At 34.2% G+C, this 25,944-nt stretch overlaps 1 protein-coding gene across 6 annotated transcripts in view; it reads right to left on the reverse strand.

The window, feature by feature from the left end:
* Positions 1 to 25,944, reverse strand: part of GLS (glutaminase) — a 74,600-nt gene that overhangs the window by 35,087 nt on the left and 13,569 nt on the right. For 4 of the 6 annotated variants that reach the window (XM_032292613.1, XM_032292619.1, XM_032292615.1 and 1 more), the window contains 7 exons: positions 24,522 to 24,601; positions 20,626 to 20,789; positions 16,492 to 16,550; positions 5,457 to 5,489; positions 5,313 to 5,371; positions 2,599 to 2,665; positions 1,970 to 2,020 (listed from right to left, as the gene is read on the reverse strand). In XM_032292613.1, the coding sequence (XP_032148504.1) occupies positions 1,970 to 2,020; positions 2,599 to 2,665; positions 5,313 to 5,371; positions 5,457 to 5,489; positions 16,492 to 16,550; positions 20,626 to 20,789; positions 24,522 to 24,601 (513 nt within the window). Of the gene's footprint in view, positions 1 to 1,969; positions 2,021 to 2,598; positions 2,666 to 5,312; positions 5,372 to 5,456; positions 5,490 to 6,280; positions 8,028 to 12,937; positions 13,110 to 16,491; positions 16,551 to 20,625; positions 20,790 to 24,521; positions 24,602 to 25,944 lie in introns of those variants that run through there. The other 2 variants (XM_032292617.1, XM_032292618.1) reach the window with 2 other exon arrangements.

Here is a 25,944-nt window from a genome sequence, read left to right on the forward strand (position 1 = left end):
TTTCACTCATGTTACCCAGGCTGGAGTGCAATGGCGCGATCTCGGCTCACCGCAACCTCCGCCTCCTGGGTTCAGGCAATTCTCCTGCCTCAGCCTCCCGAGTAGCTGGGATTACAGGCACGCGCCACCATGCCCAGCTAATGTTTTGTATTTTTAGTAGAGACGGGGTTTCACCATGTTGACCAGGATGGTCTCGATCTCTTGACCTCGTGATCCACCCGCCTCGGCCTCCCAAAGTGCTGGGATTACAGGCTTGAGCCACCGCGCCCGGCCAGCCAATAATCATTTTCTAATTTATACTTAATATTAATTGGAATTGTGTTTGTCATAGGGCAGCACACTCTTAATCTGCCAAAATACCGACTTGAGTACTCTGCTGCTAACCTCAATGGCAGTTCAATTTGATGCAGTCCTTCTCCAAAACAGTCAGTACCACTTCTACAGCTGTCTCTTAATTTTTGCCATCAAGTATAGAAATTTTAATTATAGTAGATTAGCAGCATCTAAGCTATAACAGCCAAATTTAAATATGTATTCTAAAGAAAAAGAAACTTATGGAAAAAATTCATACAAACTAGGGAAAAAATAAAGGCTATTGGAGTTCAATGATATGACATAGTTTCAAAGGAATTTCACATGTCATCTCATGTTATCTTCAACATAATACAGCAAGGTAGGTTAGGCATATGCTACAGATAAGGAAACTAGGGATCGGTAGCTAATTAGGTCACATAGCTAATAAATGGCTGGGCTAGAACTCACATTTTATATTGATGATCTGGATTCCCAATTTATGGCTTTTCACACTGGGCAGATGACTAGCTGCAACCTGGACATCTATTAAAATCTAACTCATCAACCTCCCTTATATATTCTCTAAGATTACTGAAAGGATAAAATTAAAGAACCTTTAAAAGTAAGACAGGGAAATGTAACAAGAACTAGAAATTGGCAATAATGTAGCCTACTATGTAGCTTCACGTTACAGTCCCATCAATAGCACCAACTGTGATAAATATGTAAGAATAAATTGAACTGAAAATGTGAGTGAGAGAAGAAATCTCCAGGAAGGCTATTCTAAATTGAGCTCTATAGCACAGCCCATTGTGTGCAGCCTGTTCCCTCTCGCCCAATCTTAGCCCCTGAATATTGAGGGCTACACTAACTTAGAAGAAAGCCCAACATCTGACACTGCAGAAATGAACTGGGACCAGATAAGCCAGAATAGAGTAGTAACAAAGAAATTACAAAAGATATCAAGTCAGCTGAGACATTCACACTTTTAAATGCTGAATAAGAGCTCTCTGATTAAAAAATTAATAATAGCTTTTCCTAAACAAAATGTAAAAGCTAAGAAAAATTTCGAGCTCAGTTTTTAACTAGGATTGCCAACTTCTGGGAGTGTACATTATTTTTGACAATTCTTAAATATGTTTTCAGGAAAAAATTTCCCTATTACATTTTGAGGCATGAATTTTCAGGCAACATAGACATGAGACTGACTTTTATGAAGACATTTTTGAAAGTCAATGGAAAATGTATTTTCTCACAGCCTAGAACCAAGATTTCTGAGACATCTGTATTTTGCATAATGTGACACATCCATTTATTTTATTATTTTTTTTCCAGGCAGAGTATCACTCTGTTGCCAGGCTGGAATGCAGTGGCGCGATCTCGGCTCACTGCAACCTCCGCCTTCCAGGTTCAGGAGATTCTCCTGCCTCAGCCTCCCAAGTAGCCGGGATTACAGGTGCGCACCATCACACCCAGCTTATTTTTGCATTTTTACAAAAACAGGGTAGTGTATTTTTATAAAGACAGGGTTTCACCATGTTGGCCAGGATGGTCTCAATCTATTGACCTTGTGATCCGCCCACCTCAGCCTCCCAAAGTGCTGGAATTATAGGCATGAGCCACCAAGCCCAGCTGACACATCCATTTATACATACAATTTATATAATTAAATTACCTGGAAGTAGAAGTCTAATATACCAACCATGTCAGTGCCTTCTGGAAAACACTAAAAAATTAGAAAGGATATTAAAAATTCAGGCACACAGGAATGCACATAAGAAGAGAAATACAGGAAAATTAAATTTCAAATGTATACATGTGTTTCATTTTAATTAATAAAATAGCATGTAACTTTTAAAAGAGTATAAACACAAAATAAAGAATAATAAAGCAAAATTAGATGGCATCATGTAAGTTTCTAGATACTAGTTTAACTGACAATGATAAAATGATTCATGATTTATAAATCAAGTTACTGGAACAGCCACTTAAAAAAAAAAATCAAGGGTAGTTAACACTAATCAGACATTATGCTTTTGAAAAAAATGGACAAAATCTCAAACACAATTTACATTAATAAATAAAATTAGTCAAATATTTAAATACTGCCAGATACAAATCCATTTAATAATGACATTAACAATTTGTTATCACTGACTGAAGAGCACCCTGCAAAAACTTCTGCACCTTAAATAGTAATAGGTAGTTGCTTAAAGGCTATTGTTGAATTCTTAACGTATATCTATCTTCATGTATTCAATTAAATAAAAGAATAATTTGAAATAGAAACAAAAATTTAAAAACCTTCTTTTCTTTTAAGTAATATCCTATTGCAAAATTTCGATCTCCACTTTCTCTTTCAGACTGAAACCTGGAAGAAGAAAAAAAAGCATTTGCTCTATGTACTTTCTGTAAAAGTCTGATTGTTGACAATTTCATTTGTATAGTAATATACAGCATAAAGAACAATGAACTAAGATTCAGTACTACAGGGTTCCAATCAATTCTGTTATTAGGCTATTTGAGTAGCTTTGCACAAGTTGTTTAAGTGATAATTCTTTCAATCTTCATTTTCTTGACTGTAAAATGACGAAAATGAACTCAGGCCCTTTCTAGTCTTTATACTTTGTAAACAAAAATGCTAACTTTAAACTTATCAAATATTCTACCATTAAAATGTACTAAAAATTGCAGAATCCTGTAGCTACCCAAAAGTACAATAAGAGTCCATTTCAACGGATATAATCAGGGAACTTGACATAATCATGGAACTTTCACTAAGAGTAGGAAACACAAAATGGAACTTGCAGGACTCAATGGACTAACAGATTTCAGGGGGAAGCCTAGGCACTGGCAAATTCTACGCAGCATGAACAGTTATAAAAGTATAAAGATAGTAATCCACTGAAGAATGGCAAATATTCTGATATAACTGGGAAAAGCATATGGAGAAGAGTGGCAAAACATCAAACCAACAAAGGAGACTGGGACCAAATTATCAAAACCGATAGATGCCAAATAATGTAATAGCTCCTGACCATCCACAAAACAAAAGCCTGAGGGCTTTCAAACAAGTTACTTAAGCATATCTACATTTAAGAAAGATAACTCTGACATCAGTTTGGGAAAGGGGAAAAAGAAGTGATGCCTGATCTATTAAGAGAATACTGTAATGAGAGCGACAAAAGCCTGAATTTAGGCAGCTGTGATAGGAATAAAAGGAGGGGTATGATCAAACATGCAAGCAGTTGGATAACTTTCCAACCTGATGAGAAAAAGGAGAAACAGGGAGGGTAAAGACTGATATAAAGCCTCAATTTCTAACATACCCTGAGAGGATAATAATATTAGCTGACACAGGGATCGCTACAGCAAAAAGCAGTTTGGAAAGAAAGAGAATTGCGTTTTGATTTAGACAGATTTAACTTGCAGTATATTTGAGAATTACCCTACAAGTCTAAAAGGGCTGCTGATATTAGAAGAACTGTGGGTAAAGCTCTATCACTGAGATGGAGGGTCCCTTCTAATTGTACATTTTAACATTTCAAATTCTTATCAGTTTGCCATAGTTTTTTAAAAAAAACATCAACATAGTTTAGATAAAGGACTAAGTAGTCAGCAATTATCACAGTGCCTGACACATAGTTCTTCAACACTATCTCAGGTGCCTATTATCTGCCAGATAACAGGGATATAGAAATGAACTGGAAGACACAACATCCTATCTAGGTCTTAAGGAGGGCAGAGTCTAATGGTGGTTATGGAGCAAAGAGAGACATGTAATAAGTTGATAAAATATGGTAATAGAAGAGCACAGGAAACAGGCAAGTTGAGATTCATGGAATACTTCCTGGAAAAGATATTTAAGCTGATGAATTAATGTTGGGAAGGTAGGCAACCTGAAAATGTTTACCCCTGAAATGTGAAGCAGGAAGTGTAAAATAAGAGTAAAATAGTAGTTAGTATACATGCTAAAACTGCTTAATAATGTTACAATAATGCTTAAGATAATAATGTTTCTCATTACAAGGAAGCAATCAGACAAATACAAAATGGGAAACATCCAATCAATGGCCTGCTACCTGTTTTTATACAGTTTTTTTAGAACACAGCCCTCAAATTGTCTATGGCTGCTTTCTACTAAACAGCAGAAGTCAGAAGTTACAACACAGACTGTATGGCCCACAGCTTAAAATATTTACTGTCTGGTCCTTCAGAAAAAAAGTCAGCAAGCCCTAGTCTATGAAACAAGCAGCCTGCACTCTTTAAAAATAAAAGGCATTTAATAAAATTTTTAAAACCAAGGATCTAGAGATGGGAATTGTTCTAAGTAAAGAGACAAAACAGACATCGTAATAAATACAATATGAGAAACTTGACTTGTTCCTGAATCAAAAAATAATAATAAAGTTATAAAAGACACTTGGGGAAGAGTTGGGGACATTCATATATTGATTAATGTCCTGATATTTTAAAATCAATGTTAATATTCATACAAGTGTTAATGGTATTGTGGTTATGTCCTTATTCTTAGATTATATATGCTTTCTTATTTAACGGTGAAATATCATGATGTCTACAACTTAATTAGAAATGATTTTGGGAAAAAAGAGAGAGAAGCTGAGAAAAAGCAAGTATGACAAAAATATTAGAAAATATAAGTAAAAGATTCCAGCTATTTATTTCTTCAAGCTTTCTGTAGACTTAGAAATTTTAAAGTACAAAATTGGGGTAAAAATCAAATTAGCCTGAAACAGAAATAGAAGAAAGGTAAGACAGGTACTATAAGCAAAGGTAAAATTAAATAAGCACCAGCAATTTGAGATAAACTTGGGGTCTCTTCTGATTGTAAAATTACCTATAAGAAATTTGTCAAAACTATTTAAAGCATTTTTAAGTGTTTCTGTCATGTAATTTAGAAATCATTCATTTCCCTCTAATAAAAGGAGAGCAGATCAATTCTAAATATACTGTGTGTTTGTATCTTTATGTAACAAAACAGTATTTAAAACACTCACGTTGCATTACTGAATCCAACATATTCATTACCCGCCATCTTATTCAAAAACTGCATGACCTATAAACCAAAATTAGGAAATATTAGTAATCAAACAAATATATAGAGAATGTGGCATGAAAACTGAATGACATGTTGCACTTACATAGTCAAATTTCTCAGCATTATTTACTCCTTGCTGCAAAAAAATAAGAGACATAAATACGTTAATATAGGTACCATCAGAGTTAAGTTTCAGGCTAATATCAAAATTTCAAACAGCTACCATTAAAATTAATATACTGCATTAGTAATTTTAAATTTAGGAAATAGTTCTAAAGTAATTTAATATTTATATAAACTTTTTTTTACATGTTTTTAATACCCATATGTTGAGAATGCATCAGAATTACAAAGGGAATGCTTTATTTTAAGTATATCTTTACCCAACCCAAAGTTACAGAATTTTAAATACAAGTTACCATGAATTCCCTTATCTTTCTTGACAGCACATATTTGCTAAAATGTGTTATTTATTTAATCTTATATTTTAAAAAACTTAAAATAAAGTTTCACCCTTTGAAAAGAATTAAGTATATATAAAATATGATTTCAATTAAGAACAATCTACTTGTATTTTACTAAATCCTTAAACTAATATTAGAGTTAGAAAAATGAGTTATGCTGCAAAACTAACTAATCTTTTATAATTCCAGTATATGCAAACATTCTGGTTACATTTTACCACCGTAGAGAAAGCTCTACTCTTAGTAGCTCTCACTCATTATAATAATACTTGAACTAAAAAAAATTATATTTCACAGTCTTTAAAAAATTAGCTTCTATTGTATTTAGTATTATGCCAATTCAGAGTATGGAAGATGTATTGTTTCATCACTTTCATTTCTGACATGTTATCTATTGCAAATGTCAATAGGAAAAACCTATGTAACGTAGATCAGTTCAAGTAGCCAAATGGTTTCATTTTACCTCGGCGAAGTTTAGAAAGCAGTAAGTTGTAGATCTGAAATCAAACGTATTAATTGGTGATATGCACCCAAAAGAAACAATACATCTCTAATTTCTAAAAGAGGCTTAAATTAAAATAATTTGACAACTAAAGTTTTTAAAACATTTTTTTTTCACTTTACCCTCAAAAAAATTCAAAACATTATACTTTAAAATATTATGGAAGGAAAACCTGTACCAGAGAATTATTTAATTGAATAAAGCCAGGTTCATTCTTTATAAGAGGATTAGAGTGTGGCTGACAATATGTGAAAACCTACAAATCAACTTATTTAAGAAAGATGTGCAATCACATATATACAATCAGTAGCTGGAAGGAACACCGTACTATTTCATCAAAATTAGGCATTAACAAAACTTCAACAAGATTAAGCATAATTTAGTAACAGCCATATTGTAATCACTATCTACGTATTTTCTCTAAAGTACCCTTTGACATAATTTTTTCTTTCCTTATAATATACCAGAAATCAAAATGTAGAAATGTAACTCCAAAGCTGTTCAATGAAAAATAATTAAAAGAAGAAATTACCAACTTCATTGAACTGTTGCAGTTGTCAAAATATTCCATAGATCCTAATGCTGTAAAATATGTAACAACATTTAAACCACAAAAACCTTCGTAACCTTAGAAAAAGCACAAAAAAAACAACTCTTTTGGAAACGGATGTCAGCATTTGCATTGGGATGTCATATGGACAATTACTGGTTAATCAATCAATGTAAAATAAACAAGTTACATTGAACTTTCATTCTGTGACCTAAACTGTACCCTATAAAACTTATACAAGTTTTCTTCATTGGGCTGTCATGTTTAATATACAAAAATAAAAACCATTCAACTCTAGACTATGGTCACATAACTGGTCTGTTTTGTGACTTACTAATTAAAGCACGATTAAATTTTGCTTTTACATTGTTTTTAAGAAATAACTGGTATTTACCAATGTCTATCATTATACAGTATAACATTTTGGGTAAAGTACTCAAAATGTTCTAGGCAGATTATGTAAATAGAGCAAAACAAAATACAGGCATAACTCATTTTATTGAGCTTCACTTTATTGTGTTTCACAGATACTTCATGTTTTTAAAAATTGAAGGTTTGTGGTAACCCTGCATCAAGTAAGTCTACTGGTACCATTTTTTCAAGTTTGTGCTAATTGTGTGTCTGTGTGTCAAATTTTGGTAATTATTATTATATGTCAGATGATATAAGACATCTGTGATCAGTCATTTTTGCTCTTACTATTACACTTGTTTTGGGGTGCCACAAGCCATGTCCATGTAAGAAGGGAAACTTAACCTATAAATGTTGTGTATGTTCTGACTGCTTCACTAATTGTCCACTCCTGTCTCTCTCCCTCTCCTTGAGCCTCCCTATTCCCTGAGACACAACAATATTGAATGAAAACATGCCAATTAATAACCCTACAATGACCTCTAAATGTTCAAGTGAAAGGAAGAGTTGCACATCTCTCACGTAAAAAGTTAGGAATGATTATTATTAAGCTTAGTAAGAAAGGCATGCTGAAAGCTGCAATAGACCAAAAGTTGAGACTCTTGCACCAAACAGCCAAGTTGTAAATGCAAAGTTTCCTCTGCATTTCTTGAAGTTCTTGAAGGCAGTTTAAAAAGCTACTTCAGTGAACACATGAATGATGGAAAGCAAAACAGCGTAACTGCTAATATGGAGAAAGTTTGTGTGGTCTGACTAAAAAATAAATAAGTAAAACTAGCTACAACATTCCCTTAAGCCAAAGCCTAATTCTGAACAAGACCCTAAATCTCTTCAATTCTATGAAGGCTGACGGAGGTGAGGAAGCTGCAGAAAAGGGTTTGCAGCTAGCAGAGGTTGATTCACTGAAGCCATCTCTATAACACAAAAGTACAAGGTGAAACAACGGCAAGGGCTGATGCAGAAGGTGCAGCAAGCTATCCAGAAGACCTACCTAATTGAAGTGATGAAGGTGACTACACCAACAACAGATTTTAAATGTAGACAAAACAGCCTTTTATTGAAAGATGACATCTATGACTTTCATAGTCAAAGAGGAAAAGTTAAGTCTGGTTTCAGAGGACAGCCTGACTTGTTAGGGTCTAAGGCAGCGGGTAACCTTAAGTTGAAGCCAATGCTCAGTCATCATTCCAAAAATCCTAGAGTCCTTAAAAATTATGCTAAATCTACCCTGCCTGTGCTTATAATAAAGCCTGGATGAGACCACATCTGTTTACCACATTGTTTACTGAATATTTTAAGCCCACTGTTGAAACCTATGGCTCAAAGTTGTTGTTGTTTTTTTGATAGAGATGGAAGTATCACTATATTCCGCAGGCTGGTCTTAAACTCCTGGGCTCAAGCAATCCTCTTAGCTCAACCTCCCAAAGTGCTGAGATTACAGGTGTGAGCCGCCATGACCAGCTAGAAAATAAAATATTTCTTTCAAAACATTACTGTTGACTAACAGTACGCCTGGTCACCCAAGACCTCTGATGGAGACATACAAGGAGCATAATGTTTTCATGTCTGTTAACACAACATCATTCTGCAGCCCATGGATCAAGGAGTAATTTCAAGTTTCAAGTCTTACTATTTAAGAAACACAGTTCATAAAGCTATAGCTGCAATAATAGTGATTATCTGATGGCTCTGGATAAAGTAAACTGAAAATCTCCTGGAAAAGATTCACTATTCTAAATGTCATTAAGAACATTCGTTATTATGGAAGGAGGTCGAAATATCAACATTAATGGGAGTTTAATGAAGTTGATTCCAATCCTCATGGATGACTGAGGGGGATCCAAGTGGAGTAAGTAACTGCACATGTGATGGAAATATCAAGAGAACCAGAAATAAAAGTAGAGCCTGAAGATATGACTGAGTTGCTGCAATCTCATGATAAAACTTGAACGGATGAGGAGTTGCTTCTCATGGGTGAACAAAGAAAGTGGTTTCTTGAGATGAAAACTACTTCTGTTAAAGATGTTCTGATTATCATTGAAATACAACAAAGGATTTAGAATATTCCATAAACTTAGTTCATAAAGCATTAGCAGGATTTGGGAGCATTTACTCCAATTTTGAAAGAAGTTCTACTTTGAGTAAAATGCTGTCAAATAGCATTGCATGCTACAGATAAATCTTTCATAAAGGAAGAGTCAACTGATGTGGCAAACTTCACTGTTGTCTTATTTTAAGAAATTGCCACAGCAACTTTCAGCAACCACCACCTTCAGCAACCACTACCTTTAGCAACCACCACCACTGATCAGTCAGTAGTCATCAACATCAAGACAAGACCTTCCACCAGCAAAAAGATTAGGACTCACTGAAGGCTCGGATGATCCTTAGCATTTCTTAGCTATAAAATATTTTTCACTTAAGGTATTTACATTTTTAGATGCAATATACTGCACACTTAATATAGTATAAACACAGCTTTTATATGCATTGGTTAACAAAAAAAATTTGTATGATTTTCCTTTTTGCAATCTTCACTTCAGTTAGGTGATCTACAATATCTCTGAGGTATGCCTGTATTGAATAATTGCATTGACTGAAGAATGTTTCGCCCCAAAACTTCCCCATTTAAATGTAAAGGCATTTGATTATTGTTTGTTCATATTATCTATCCCGGAAATGGCATTTAACTAAAGTCAATAAAATATATCTGCCTGTGTATCTCTTGGAAAGATTTCATGTACCCCAAAGATAGATGAGATCTAATAATCATTAACATGTCATATTAATTCTGAAAAAGTTACAGTAAAAAGCTTATTTGCAAAGCTCTTAGGAAACACACATACATACATATACAAAATAGAGTAAATCACCCCCCTACGCAAAGGCAAAACTAAATATGATTTTTTAAAAATCATTATCTTCATCACTATGGAGTAGTAGGGTGAGTCGGGTAGAGAAACAGATGTTAACAAAAGTAAAAGCTGGGCATGCGTATGTGAGAGCTGGCTATACCAGCCTGTCTATTTTATGTATGTTTGAACTTTTTCACAATAAAAAATTTAAGGAAAAAATATTTATTTGCTAATAATTCCCATACTAATTTGAAAGATTTTCCTTTTGAGTATTTTTCTTTCCCATTTGAAACAGTAATGGATTTTTAGTTCATCTATCAGTGGGTATTTTCTATTGCTAGAATGAACTCAGGACTAATTTTCTTCCTATTTTTAATTTTTACAGATGTATGAATTGAAAAACTTTGCTTATAATGGGTAAGAAGAATGCAATTTAAAAAGTTTTGTTATAGCAATGTTACTCAGTTCTTTCCATGCCTCCAGCTCATTACATGCCAAAAGTCACACAGCACTCTATCCCCAAAAATTATGCTAGTGCTCTTACTAACTGGCAACTTACTTAGATCCTCTTTAGATTTTGTTGAAACCAATGAACTGGAAACAACCTAGTAGTATACAACAGGACTTATTACCAGTCATTACAATGGTTCACATCTGTCACTGATTCTAATATTTCAAAATGTCCTCTTTTGCTGGGGGGCTGAGAGGTTTTTACAACCTGAAGCAGTTCACCATAGTAAAATTTGAAGGACACGAGACCTATGTCTTCCTTTTGGAAAATAAAAGGATACCTGGACTAAAGGCAGATTAATATTTTAAAAGGCGCATAAAGAAACAGATTTTGAAATTGACTTATCTTAAAACTATCAATGTCCCTTTATTCCTTGGAAAGAATTCCAAGTATGGAATCCAAAGATATGTTTATCCCAGTTTGAAGATTACTGTACAAGCATTATTAGATATTGTATTATTTTAATTTTGAAAAAGTTATAATAATTTGTAGTAAATACAGTGGAAACATTTTTAAAAGAAACTAAATTGGAAGAAATATACTAATCAAAATTTCTAATCCACTCACCAAATGATTTTTAAAAACAAACCCATATGGGTTGTTTGAAAAGGGTAACCAGATCCTGATACCAGAAAATTATACAAATTTTTCTACAACTATGCCTATCAAGTTACAAAATTTGCAGTCCTTTGAAGAATACTGTATGAATGAAAATTTGATAAAAAGGCACTGAGTTTTAACATTGTCTATTAAATAATTAATATAACTATATTGCAGTGTTTTTATACTGTTTTTACAGTGTTATGAATTGGTTTATGTATTATACTTTATAACACAGATGAAAAACACTGTTAATAAGGATATCTGCCAATAAATTTAATACTAAAATGGCTCACTTAAAGTCAATGCATTAATCAGAGTTATTTTAGAAGTATCTCACTTGATTCCATTCATAAAATATGGAGGTGCAAGCCAATTAAAAATTAAAGATCCTAGAGGAAAAATGCAAAAAGAGGTAACTAAATATGATTTTATGAAATAGTCTTAATTTAGTCTTATGATAGAAAATGCTTTAAAGCCAAAGAGTATTAGGCAAATAAAAAATAAGACACTCCAGGTAAAAAAAGAATGTTGTTCTAGATCTAGTATTTTCACAGATTAACCCTAAAAATAAAATAACAGAACAATTTTCAGTTGACAATAAATGCTCTACCTTTCATTTAAAAAAAAAAAAGGAAAGCATAAACTGATATAAACATGAAGTAAATAAACCAATATAATCCTGTCTTCTGAATGCTGCCAGTCCAAGACATCATTCATTACTCTCAGAGTCACGAACCACTTAAAAAACCTGCCTTATAAGCAAACCTAGCAGTTTACTGCTAACATGACCAAATTGAACACTGCATATACATCAACTAAGATTGTCTTGATTTTCAATGAGTATGCTTAAATTGTTTAAAGAGGAAAAAAAACCCTAATTTTTACAATTCAAGAATACTTTTGACTAAAGAAAAAATAGAGCTTCTTTAAATGACAAAAACTGGAAACTAGCACTAGAATGAGGCATGCCAAGTAGAGTGACTCAAGCCTGTCATCCCAGCGTTTTGGGAGGCCAAACTGGGAGGATCACTTTAGGCCAGGAGGTGGGGACCAGCCTGGGCAACATGGCAAGACCCTATCTTTACAAAAAGTTAGCCCTGCATGGTGGCATGTGCCTGTGGTCCCAGCTACTCTGGAGCCTGAGGTGGCAGGATCATTTGAGTACAGGAGTTTGAGGGTGCAGTAGGCTTTGACTATACCACTTCACTTAGACTGGGCAACAGAGAGAGACTTTGTCTCTAAAAAACAAAAACATAACTCTGAGAGATAAAAACACATAAGACAGTGTAACTTCTATTTCTAACATGAAAAAGCATTAAATGTGGCAATTATTTTGCCGTATGTTGTCCTCATTTTCCTACCTTAACCCTTAAGTTATCACCAGATCTTAACTTTTAAACTAAAACTCGGTGAAATTTTTGCCACTGAAAAGAAAAAAAAGTATATAAGTATACTGCTATGTCATATAAAAATAACTGTTCCTTTCAAATTTATTTTTATTCTTTCCTTTCAATCAAGCAATCACACCTTATCACCATCCCAAATAAAACAGATTATAACAAAAAGTATTCATTTAAAGTTAGTAGCTACCACAGAGAAAAAGAGAGGAAGTATAGTATCCTTATGTTTTTTAAAAATTATGTGCATTTTAAGTATAAAATGACATTTGTTTTTAAAAAGGTATTTACCTATATAGCTTTGTTTAAAATTTTAAATATTGGAGTTTTCCTATAAGCTTAGTAGTTAAGAATTTATGCAACAGGCTCCTTCTGTCCAAATCCTCCTTTTTTCCACAATCTGCTAATCCTTTTGAACATTTGCTCTGCCTCTTCCCCCATTTCCTGAGGATCACCACCAATCCTACAAGGAAAAAATATCAACACTACAAAATTATGAAATCAAGAGTCTTACTAAAGACTCTACTTAATTTTGGGGTGAGGGGAATAACATGAAGAAATGATTCTAATGGCACCATGATAAATTCCTGAATTTTGAAAGAAAAAAAAAATACAAATAGCCTTAAGGTCATCAATTAAAAGAGCTAAAAAACAGAATTCACCTCTACTAGCCATGGTGAAATATCTGTGGCTTTGGGTACTCAGATGCAAGCACCTTGGAAGAGGGCCTGTTTCTTTACTGACTAATGTCCAAAGAATGACTACAGACATTTGGTACCAAATGAGATATAACTTTTAAACCAATTAATTATTATCGTTTGAACCAGTTCAAATTAAGAAAATAGTACGTCCGCATTTTGGGCAATATAACTATGCCAATTAAAGTTAAAGATGTCATCAAGAGAAATGGCAAACACCTACGTTAAAATGGCAGCGTGAATTGTAATGAACAGCAGAGTATCAGGAGATTTAGTTAATGCCCAATTCTACTGCTGTTAACAACCTTGCCAGGCTCTCAGTTTCCCCATCTACATAAAATAAGAGAGCTTGACAATGTTTAAGCCCTTTTGGCTATGGTTTTATTACCTAAATTTCAAACCAATACCAATTTATAAATATTATGTCATCATACAATTTGCAGAGATCACACAAATGAATTGATTCTTTCCTTAAAAGATCCTAAGAAAAATATTACATATTCTGGAGCATTCCATTTTACATAGGGTTATAGCAGGCTTTCTTCTCCAAGATTTGTATGAACTTCATTAAAAAAAAAAAAGCACTTGTAAAAAACATGCTAAAAAACAAAAACTCAGGAGAAAGTGACCTTAAATATAAACCATATCCTAAAGCCTCATTTCCAACTTTACCAGTAAATTTAAGTTTTTATAAAACTCAGTGATCAAATTTGTACGTCCAAGATGACTCAAATTTTAACACTGTTGAACTCTAATAATGTTGTGTTTATGTTTTAACTGTTTCTATTCACTCATTCTAAAATGTAGCTCAATGTATAGTTTATGGCTCATGACTAAACATGGCAAGTGAAACTAATAAATGATGGTGTGATATGACCAGATACGCAATTCCCACATGCAGCATTTCAGTGTAGTCTGTTAAGCCCAAGAATCATTTAATGAAAGACTTTTAACTGTGTGCAGTTAAGGAAGTCTTCTGTTAATTACTTACATAAGCCCTTTTTTTGAAACTATGTACCATGTTAATCTCTCTCCAGTTTAAGAATTCTTAAACTGGGATCCATAGATCAGCCTCGAAGGGTGGTGAACACCTGGAAATTTATGTAAAATTATGGTATGTGGATATTTTTCTGGGAAGAAACAATTTTGGTGTTTGTCTCATCAAGCATTAACATATACATTACAGTAACTTTCCTTATTTCTAATTTTAAGTTACTTGTTCAAATCTGAATAATTTTTTTTTTTTTTTTTGAGACAGAGTTTCGCTCTTGTTACCCAGGCTGGAGTGCAATGGCACGATCTCGGCTCACCGCAACCTCCGCCTCCCGGGTTCAGGCAATTCTCCTGCCTCAGCCTCCTGAGTCGCTGGGATTACAGGCACGCGCCACCATGCCCAGCTAATGTTTTGTATTTTTAGTAGAGACGGGGTTTCACCATGTTGACCAGGATGGTCTCGATCTCTTGACCTCGTGATCCACCCGCCTCGGCCTCCCACAGTGCTGGGATTACAGGCTTGAGCCACCGCGCCCGGCCTCTGAGTAATTATTAATGAAGCTTTTCTCTCATCACGTACTTACTGAATTTTATTATAAGGACCCATTTACTTGTGCATTTCTCGTACTACAAAGTAAGCTATCTAAAGGCAGGACTGTGCCTTGCAAATAATCACATTTTTCAAGTTTCTTTTACCTCAAACTGACAATTTTCTCCATAGCCTATTACAATTAGTTACATTTTAAAAACACTTGGCTATAACATCTACTTCATTAGAGTTATAAGAATTAAATGGGCCAAAGTAAACATATAGACTCTTAAGAAACTAGCCTTCTATTAAAAAGCTTTTTTGCCTGGGCATGGTGGCTCACATCTGTAATCCCAGCACTTTGGGAGGCTGAGGCGGGTAGATCACAAGCTCAGGAGTTCAAGACTGGCCTGGCCAAGATGGTGAAACCCCATCTCTACTAAAAATACAAAAAATTATCTGGGTGTGGTGGCAGGCGCCTGTAATCCCAGCTACCAAGAGGCTGTGACAGAGAATTGCTTGAACCTGGGTAGTACAGGTTGCAGTGAGTCGAGACTGTACCACTGCACTCCAGCCTGGGCGACAGAACGAGATTCTGTCTCAAAAATAATAATAATTAAAAAATCTTTTTCTCATAGATATAAAACCCTTGAAAGTTAAGAAAGGATTTCTAATATACAAATTAGATGAAGTTTTGTGAACTGGGGCATGGGTATCATTTATACTCAAAAATCCTTCATGTAACCAGGGTACCTCATCCACAGTAATGTATTTACAAAGCCATGTAGTTATGCTTTACTCTAACTTGTAATGAACAGGCACAGATTTATCAAAGAAGTATTCAAATGTTTCCAAACACAAAATTTATTTAAATAAATAAAATTTATAATTAGAAATTAAAAATCTGAAAAATCTAAAATTGTGTGATAGATTTAAAAATCTATTACAAGAGAACCATTTTCAAATACTTATGTCAAAACACTAGATCTTCCAATTATTAAGGCAAACCAAACAATTAAAAAAAAAAAAAAACTCCTTATAATGCAAACTTCAAAGCATAAGAAAATATAACTTAATAATTGGAATGAGCCTTATTTATTTTAATTATGGCATGATTTAAGTAAAACAAATGAAACAAGTTCAAACAAAAATTGTGATTTCAACTCATCAGAGCATCAAAGATGTGAGAATATTGGAGGGTAAATGTACTTTGTCTTAAACAAGTTCTAGATCATTTGTTCCTACATATACTAATAACAAATATACAGTAAAATGCCTTTAATTCTATTTATAACTGTTCATTCTAGAAGATCCAAAAGGAAAAGAAAGGAAAATATCAAAACTTTAATCTTCAGCAGACTTTAAATATTTTCCAGATCTTCAAGTCAAGAGTAAATAACTGTTGGAATTTACAGTGAGTCATCTGTTTTTAATTTTGGCCTTGCAATGACTACATCATTTATTTTGAAATAAAGATTCTAACTCTATACCATAAGACAAATTTTTTAACACAAAGAGAAAATTTTTCATAATTCTACATAAATAATCCCAGATTCATCTTTATGCCTTAGCTATTTAAAAAAAAAAAAAGTTTACTAGGTTAAAATGAAACATCAACATTTTACCTTTATTAATGAAGTCACAACAATTGCTCCAGCATTTACCATAGGATTATGTGGTTTATCTGCAAAATATAAAAGCAATACCATTATTTCAAATACTTAAACACTTGACTAATATTACTACATTAAAATAACCTTGGAAAAAAGCACAGCTAACGTAAACTCAATTTTGCTTTTTTCTAAGTGCTTTGTTTTTATCTTTATATACAAGCACTTACACAGAAGGATTTCAAAACACAAACAATTGTTTTACATAGAATAAAATTATAAGAGATTTTTTTTTTTTTTAAAGAGACAGAGTTTCACACCGTCACCTATGCTGAAGTGCTGTGGCAAAATCATGGCTCACTGCAGCCTTGACCTCTCAAGCTCAAGTGATCCTTTGGCCTCAGACTCCCAAGAAGCTGGGACCACAGGCACATACCACACCTGGCTAATGTTTTATAGGGGATATTTTTAGGCTTTCTATATTTCCTGACAGTAAAGGTGTATCCTTATATAATTTTAAAGTTACTTAAAACTTTACATTCATCCAAACTCCTTAATTCTTACAATAAATAAGAATTTCAAAACTCAACTGATTATATTCTCATTCACTGCATGACACAAACGCTAAAAACAAAACTCTTGGGGAGAGTGAAAACATCTATTTACAAGCAAACTTCAACGTTTTAATTTATCTACCGGTGGTTACCAGAAGTCGCGGAGGGGGAAGAAGGGATTGCCAGATGTTGGTCAAAGGATACATAATTTCAGTTATAGGAGGAATAAGTTCAAGAGATCTATTTTATAACATGATATAGTTAATAACAAGTATTATATGTACTTGAAAATTGTTAAGAAAGCATACTTTAAGTTTTCTCATTATAAGTAAATATGAAGTAATGTATATTACTTTGATTTAGCCATTCCACAATGAATATATATTTCAAATCACTGTGTTGTACACCATATGTTGTACACAATTTTTATCTGTAAATTAAAAATAAATAAATAAAAAATTATACATTTTGGGATATTCATAATGCCTAGTTCCAAAAGTTAAAATATTTGTTTTATATCTGATTATTACAATGAAGATTTGCGTATTCCAAATTATACTAAGAGAAGTTTGCTTTCTCTGAGACCACACAAAATGAGAACACTTGCTGTCTCAGAAGAATACTATGCAGCAAGAGGGGGCCAAAACCTAAAAATTTTCCAAATCTTATCCACCTGAAAGAAAAGCCCATGCAGAGAGAAAGCAGAATTCAGAAATCAGATTGTGCTAAATTATTTTATACCTGTATTTGTATGGATGTTCATTAACTGCCATTTCAGAGTTTTGACATTATCAGGCTTAGAATCTACAGTCCTAGAAGGCTGCTAATGTATGTATTCCAAATGGTATCACAAAAATGTGAGTATTAAATATTTTCCAAATGATACATACTCTGCAAATGCTACATAAACTATACTCCAGATGTCTTAAGGAACACTAAATCATTTCATGGCATGACAGCCCAATTTTCAGAAGTATGTAATTGCTCACTCTGGCTCAAAATCCAGACATCTGAACATCTGGAAATCCGCCAGAGAGAATGTAACACAACACCAGCCTAACTGCAGTATAAAACCTTGATCCAAGACCTATGACTGTGAAATTTTCTTCTTTCCTGCTGTCATAGGACAGAGTTGATGGGTTTAGGATTTTTAATTTAAAAATATTTGTGAATGGCAGAAATAACATACGAAATACTAATAAAGGCTAACATTTGAAGTAATGACAAATCAGAGCACGTACTGACAAAATGGACATGGGTGACATCTGAAATTTATGGACATATTTTAAACTATAATGCAAAAAACTGATCAATTTTAACAAGTATTTATTTCCCCCCAAGGCAATAAAATACACAGACTTCTTTCATATTATATCAAAACAAGCTTTCAAGCTGCTTAGCATATGAACCTTACAAGGGTTTTGTTCACAGGTAAGGCCAAGTCAAACTTTTGCTAAATTGTCTTCTGTAACCTGCAGTCAGAAAAGTTATTCCAAGAACCAAGGCCCATGTACCCTCCAGAGCTGTTAACAGTACAGACAAGGAAAGCTATATAAATAATTTGTTGGTTAAACTGATCACTATAAGGTAGAAAAAGACTTCCCTGGGAGATCATAGTCTGCAAAACTGACATCTCCATAAAGTAACTTGTTTGCTCACTTATTATGATAAAAAATATCAGCCACCTGCTACCACAAGACCAACATTTTCTATGCTGCAAACATTTTTAAACCGCTGTTATTAAAAACCACTACAATTTCTCTATCTAGTCACTATTTCCATATTAGTCTTAATAAATCATCACAATCTTATAAAGCTAGCATTAACATTAATATATTTTTTAAATTTTATAATTCTAGATGTACATATATACATACACATCATAAAAGTATATGGTTTCACCAAAAATCTACCCTTGCAATTTTAAATATGAAGGAGATCCTCAAACTGTTTTTGCTGGGGCTAAACTAAACTGGGCTCAAGGGCACAGAATCTAATCAGAACTCAGGAAGGTGTAATATAGTAAAGCCTTTATTTACCATTACTTTCAAGACTTGTGGTGTTGGCTCAGGCTTAGAAAAATGTCTATAAATATGAAGGCAAAACCTCTTGTTAAACTTTATATTTCATTCTTATTATAAGCAATTCTAAACTCCTGATTTCTTATTTTTTCTTATGTAGAATACAGTATCAATAATTCATGATTTCTAAAACCATCAATGCACATGGCAAAAATTCATTACTTACACTGTTAAGTTCATTTGCTCCAAGTCCATTTCATTTTTTTTGTTTCTGAAATCTTCTATAAATTACTATATTTGTTTTCTTTTCCTTAAATATCTCCCTCAAAATCAATCAATTTACTAGACACATCTATTCTCCTTTGCTTTTCATGGAAAAGTATTAAATTTTTCTTTTAAAATATTTGATTATTTTTAGAATAACAGTATTAATTCTTTCAATATTAAATCTAGATGTCAATGAGCTTAGTAAATAGAGTGCTTCTACACATGATGTCCTTATCCAAGTTGTTCATTTATGGTAATATCTATAAAATCAAATGTAGCATCAGAATAAAAAGGTTATGGTAAGGCCGGGCGCGGTGGCTCAAGCCTGTAATCCCAGCACTTTGGGAGGCCGAGGCGGGTGGATCACGAGGTCAAGAGATCGAAACCATCCTGGTCAACATGGTGAAACCCCGTCTCTACTAAAAATACAAAAAATTAGCTGGGCATGGTGGTGCGTGCCTGTAATCCCAGCTACTCAGGAGGCTGAGGCAGGAGAATTGCCTGAACCCAGGAGGCGGAGGTTGCGGTGAGCCGAGATCACGCCATTGCACTCCAGCCTGGGTAACATGAGTGAAACTCCGTCTCAAAAAAAAAAAAGTGTATCTCTCACAGCCCTTACTACAACCTTCACTTTCACTCTTCAATTCTGTATCTTAACTCATCAATCAGAAACACAGCAGATGCTTAAAAGATCAAAAAACAGAAACCAAACCATAGGAATAGTTTAGCATAGTTTGTATTCAACTAAATAATTGTTTAGACTTAAAATCTCTATCAGTTCAAACTACTTTTGTCCTTCCCTTTTCTTTTGAGTTCCTGTAATGACTTATTATCCAAGCATTAAACACAATGCGTTTCTTTCAAATTTTTTAATGTTATAATGAGAAAAAGTAAAAACACTCACTAAAAAATAAAAATCCTCAGGGGCCAAGCACGGTGGTTCACACCTATAATCCCAGCACCATGGGAGTCCGAGGTGGGTGGATCACCTGAGGTTGGAAGTTCGAGACCAGCCAGGCCAACATGGAAAAACCCCATCTCTACTAAAAATACAAAATTAGCCAGATGTGGTGGCACACGCCTGTAATCCCAGGAAAGTTCACATTCTCCCTAGCCCACTTCCCAGTGGTATGAGATGCATAAAATAACCATTTTTAAAAGTAGGTCATGAAATTCTCTCTATGGATTGCATAGAAATCACATGACAAATAAACACTTTTAATTTTAATCAAAAAAATGCTTAAAATGATTTAGATTTACATAGGAAAATGAGACATTTTTTCAACCAATATTTATGTAATTCTTACCGTCTTCATTCAAAAATAATTTGTTGAATCTTAGTCCACTAGGCTCTTTTCCAACATATCGATGCACATACTCAGTTCCAAGATCATTAACAGCAATGGCATATTTCAAAGGTTTTACACAGGACTGCAGACAGAAGGGAACTTTGGTATCTCCAGTGGAATGCCTATTTAAAAGGAGATTTAAAAAAATAACATCAACTGGGAAAAAAGTGTAATTGCATAGTTGGAATTATTCTTTTTACATGTTAATTCCAATTTACAAAAATTTCCCATAATTCAACCACAAGTTTATGTCAAAATTAAAGAATAAATGTAAGTACAGTCATTCTTTGATATCCGTGAGAGGTTGACTCCAGGAGGCCCTGTGATACCAAACTCCACAGACACTCAAGTCCCTTACATAAAATGGTACAGCATTTGCATATAACCTACACACATCTTCCCATGTGTTTTAAATCATCTCCAGATTACGTGTAATACCAAATGCAATGTAAATGCCATATAAATAGTTGTTGTACTGTGTTATATAGGGAATAATGACAAGAAAAAATGTCTGTACATGTTCACTATAGACACAACTAATCTATCTTTTTTTGCTCAAATATTTTCGATCTGTGATTGCTTGAATCCACAGGTGCAGACTCCATGGATACAGAACTGACCATATGTTTAAGAGGAATACTGTGAAGAAGAAAAAAAGCAAAAGCATGAAAGTATTCACGTAACAGAACTATGGTTTTAAAGTAGATAATAAATATGTAATGTGGAAAGTTTCCTCTGCGGGCAAGAACGTAAGAGCATGCTCCTCCTTACTCCCACCTGTATTCAATCACATAAAATAAACTAGCCCTTTCAGAAATTATTCACCTTTTTTACTCATAGTTGTAAGCTGTGACTAAACCATGGTTAAGGAGTTAAACAGAGCTCAGTTTAGATTCAATACTATTCTGTGAGACCCTGTCTATAAATGCTTCTTCTTATGAACCACATCCACTCACAATCCTGGCCCCATTAAAAGAAAAAACATCCAGTTTTATAAACCTGACAGAGCTGGCACTAAGTTCCAGTAGGCAATCATCATTACCATGGAGATAAATAAAAGAACAAAAAGAAAGCTTTATGTTACCACCAAACTGAGAAGTACATGAAGTAGAGAAAAGATTTGGGAATGAAAACATTCTGGCCAACCAAATTATAATGTAAGCTTCACAAAGGCAAAGATCTTTGATATACTTACTGGAATATCCCAAGTTCCCTGAACAATGTCCTAACACATCACAGGCATTCATTCATACTGAAAGTCATTCATAGTGAAACTGGGCACTATTAACCACCCCAAGCAGAGGGTGACAGAGACATCAAAGGTCAAACAAGAATGCTTACCCACCTCACTTCTGAGTGTATTATAGAATATAAATACATATGTATAAATGCCAAAAGCATATTTTTCCTATCAGCTTTATTCATAATGTATAACTATAGCCTTACACTCTATGGTTATACTATATGATTATAACTTCAAAAAAAACTTCAAACTTGACAATCATTCTAAAAAATGATTAAAATCTTGTCTTATTACCTTTGGATAATACATATGTTTTAGTTCTGAAGTCAACTTTCTGAATTCTCTAGATAAGAAACTAAGACATAGAGAATATTTAAGAAGAGAAAAATCATACCCAAGTATTACATGATAATAATTTCCTTCAAATTCAAAGACTTCCATTACTTGATAAACCATTTCCTAAAATGCAAAAACAGGAATACCATTCCCTACTGGGATTTGCTTCATGGGATAAAGTCACCATGTCTTTTCATTTCATTGTGTCCCTTCATAGCACACAACATTTAATTCAACATATGGTGACTGTTCAGTACATTTTACAGGCCCAAATGAGAAAAAAAAGCATACAATAATGAAAGAAAAAAATGAACTAGAAGAGATCTAGGTATTCATTTCACCTTTGCCAGCATCATCATGTCAACTATGGGCCTCAGATTCCTTATCTTCAAAATGAATGGGCTAACCTTTATATTTTTTATTGTAAGTATTTGAGATTTTTTTAGTAAAAAAATTAAAATCACCAAGCACAGTGGCTCATGCCTGTAATCCCAGCACTTTAGGAGGCTGAGGCAGGCAAATCACAAGGTCAAGAGATCAACACCATCCTGGCCAACATGGTGATACCCTGTCTCTACTAAGAATACAAAAATTAGCTGGGTGTGGTGGCGCACACCTGCAGTCCCAGCTACTGGGGAGGCTGAGGCAGGAGAATAGCTTTAACCCAGGAAGCAGAGGTTGCAGTGAGCCGAGATCACGACACTGCACTCTAGCCTGGGCAACAGAGCAAGACTCTGTCTCAAACAAAAAAAAATTAAAAAATTAAAATCATCTAAAATGAAGGTCCTTAAGAGTCACAAATTTTTGGCTGGGGGCAGTGGCTCATGCCTATGATCCCAGCACTTTGGAAGGCCAAGACAGGAAGACTGCTTGAGGCCAGGAGTTCAAAACCAGCCTGGGTAACATAAAAGATCAAATTTTCATAAAAGAAAAAAACAAAGTTTTTAATTACAACATTATCTTGAAAAGTAAAATCTAAACCTACTAAGTTAAATTACTTTTAGTAGTTTTAACAAAATTTAGGTAAAATTACAACTCTCATATAAACTTTTCAAGCTGTATTCGCTTACAGTTGTACATCTTTTTTTATTTATTTATTTATTTTTTTTTGAGACAGAGTCTTGCTCCGTCACCAGGCGCCAGACTGGAGTGCAGTGGCACAATCTCGGCTCACTGCAACCTCCGCCTCCTGGGTTCAAGCAATTCTCCTGCCTCAGCCTCCCGAGTAGCTGGGATTACAGGCACGCACCACCACGTCCAGCTAATTTTTGTGTTTTTAGTAGAGACGGGGTTTCACCATGTTGGCCAAGATGGTCTCAATCTCCTGACCTTGTGATCCGTCCACCTCGGCCTCCCAAAGTGCTGGGATTACAGGCGCGAGTCACCGCGCCCGGCCTACAGTTGTACATCTTATTTAAGTTATATTTTAATAAAAAAGAAATACTTTAACAAAAAAAACAAAAACCAAAAGAATGCATCTCTGAGCTAAGTCTTGAAATGAGTGAAAAAAGCATAATTTTCTGATAAAACCAGTTACAAGATGATAATAATCTTTATGCCTAATTCCCAGCACAATGAAAAGAATCATTCTTGAAAAAATATTCTAGAACTTTACCATTTTCCAAGGGCCTCTCTTAATTCTTTGATTTTTAAATCAAATCATTCTCTTTAAAGTGCCCTCACATCACTATCCTTTTTATAATTCTGCAAGTTCCTTATCTGTCAGCAGCTGTGCCTGCAATGTGAGCAATTCTCAAATACTGCTTTCACGGACTTCACGAAATCCTACATGTTTTGCAACTGACTTTTCACTTTGCAAATGAACTGATGAATAATGGGATATGTTATGTTGCAGTATCTTAATTCCCATGCTAATTATAACAGGAACATGAGGAACAAAGACGACAGATGGGTTACCAATGTTAAGCTGAGAAATGGGACTTAATTTTATTAGTGGTCGGTTCATTAGAGAATAGTGTCATGTTTTGACAAGTCTGCTTTTCCTAAACAAATTGGTAACTGCAGGTATTTGAATAATACTCAAAAAACAAGACTACAACAGTGAATAAAATAGATGTCTCATAAAACTTAATATAATGTAACTTTCAGTTGAGTTTTTAAAAATTACATTAAAATCTAAATTTATTTACCTTTTGAAATTATGTCCTGTTAGGACTAATTTCCATCATAAAAGATGATCTTCTCCATGTCATTCTAACCATTATACAAAATTTAAGATTTAGAGTTGGTGTTCATGAATTTGAAATAAACTTACCTCTGTCCATCTACTGTACAAACAGACACACCCCACAAATCAGGACTGAATTTGGCCAGTTGAGGAATATAATCTGCAACCTATTCAAAAGATTGGAAAGAAGTGAATGGATACAATATAGGCAAATAATGTATTTTCTTCCACCAACAAATTTCTTATCTCATTTTGCCTTCTCCTAAGGACTGGTTATTTTACAACACTCAGTGGTTTTGTAGTCTATCTTTTATAACAATGTTCATGAAAACTAAAGACAAAACAGACTTGAGAATTACAGGTAAGATCTGAAGTGACTTCTTTCAGTCTCTATTAATTTCTTGTTTTCCAGTGCATTCTTTCTTTCTAATGCATTCTTTCTTTTCTATGTTTAGCAGGGGAGTCTAGCAGAGGAATTTGGACTTGATTTTTTTTTTTTAAGCAGGAAAAAAGTAAAAAATTTATTTAAGCCGGGCGCGGTGACTCAAGCCTGTAATCCCAGCACTTTGGGAGGTTGAGGCGGGTGGATCACGAGGTCAAGAGATCGAGACCATCCTGGTCAACATGGTGAAACCCCGTCTCTACTAAAAATACAAAAAATTAGCTGGGCATGGTGGTGCGTGCCTGTAATCCCAGCTACTCAGGAGGCTGAGGCAGGAGAATTGCCTGAACCCAGGAGGCGGAGGTTGCGGTGAGCCGAGATGGCGCCATTGCACTCCAGCCTGGGTAACAAGAGCGAAACTCCGTATAAAAAGCGTAAATACTTATTGCTTATTTTTAGATACTTGATTCCTAATTTCTTAGTGAAATCCTATGACACCCATAAGACACAAGACCAATCCCTCTTCTTCTTCAGTTTAAACATGAAGATGATGACAATGAAAGCTTTCATGGCGATCCACTTCCACTTAATAGTAAATATATTTTCCTTATGATCTTCTCAATACCCTTTTTTATCCTCTTAATTATAAGAATATAGTATATAATAAATATACAAAATATGTGTTAATAGACTATTTCTGTTATTGGTAAGGCTTATAACAGTAGTTATAAGTAGTTAAGTTTTAAGGCAGTCAAATGTTATACTCAGACTTTTGTGGGGGCCATAACCCCTGCTTTGTTCAAGGGCCAATTATATTATACTAAGGCTACCCAAAGTTAAAACAAAAGAAAATGAAAACTTTCTATATGAAAATCAAATAGTCCCTAGCATTATTATAGAATTTTAAAAACTAGCGGCCAGGTGCGGTGGCTCAAGCCTGTAATCCCAGCACTTTGGGAGGCCGAGGCGGGTGGATCACGAGGTCAAGAGATCGAAACCATCCTGGTCAACACGGTGAAACCCCGTCTCTACTAAAAATACAAAAAATTGGCTGGGCATGGTGGTGCGTGCCTGTAATCCCAGCTACTCAGGAGGCTGAGGCAGGAGAATTGCCTGAACCCAGGAGGC

The sequence above is a fragment of the Sapajus apella genome, unplaced genomic scaffold, assembly GCF_009761245.1.
Source record: "Sapajus apella isolate SASKATOON/1434 unplaced genomic scaffold, GSC_monkey_1.0 scaffold28, whole genome shotgun sequence".
Classification (NCBI taxonomy): Eukaryota; Metazoa; Chordata; class Mammalia; order Primates; family Cebidae; genus Sapajus; species Sapajus apella.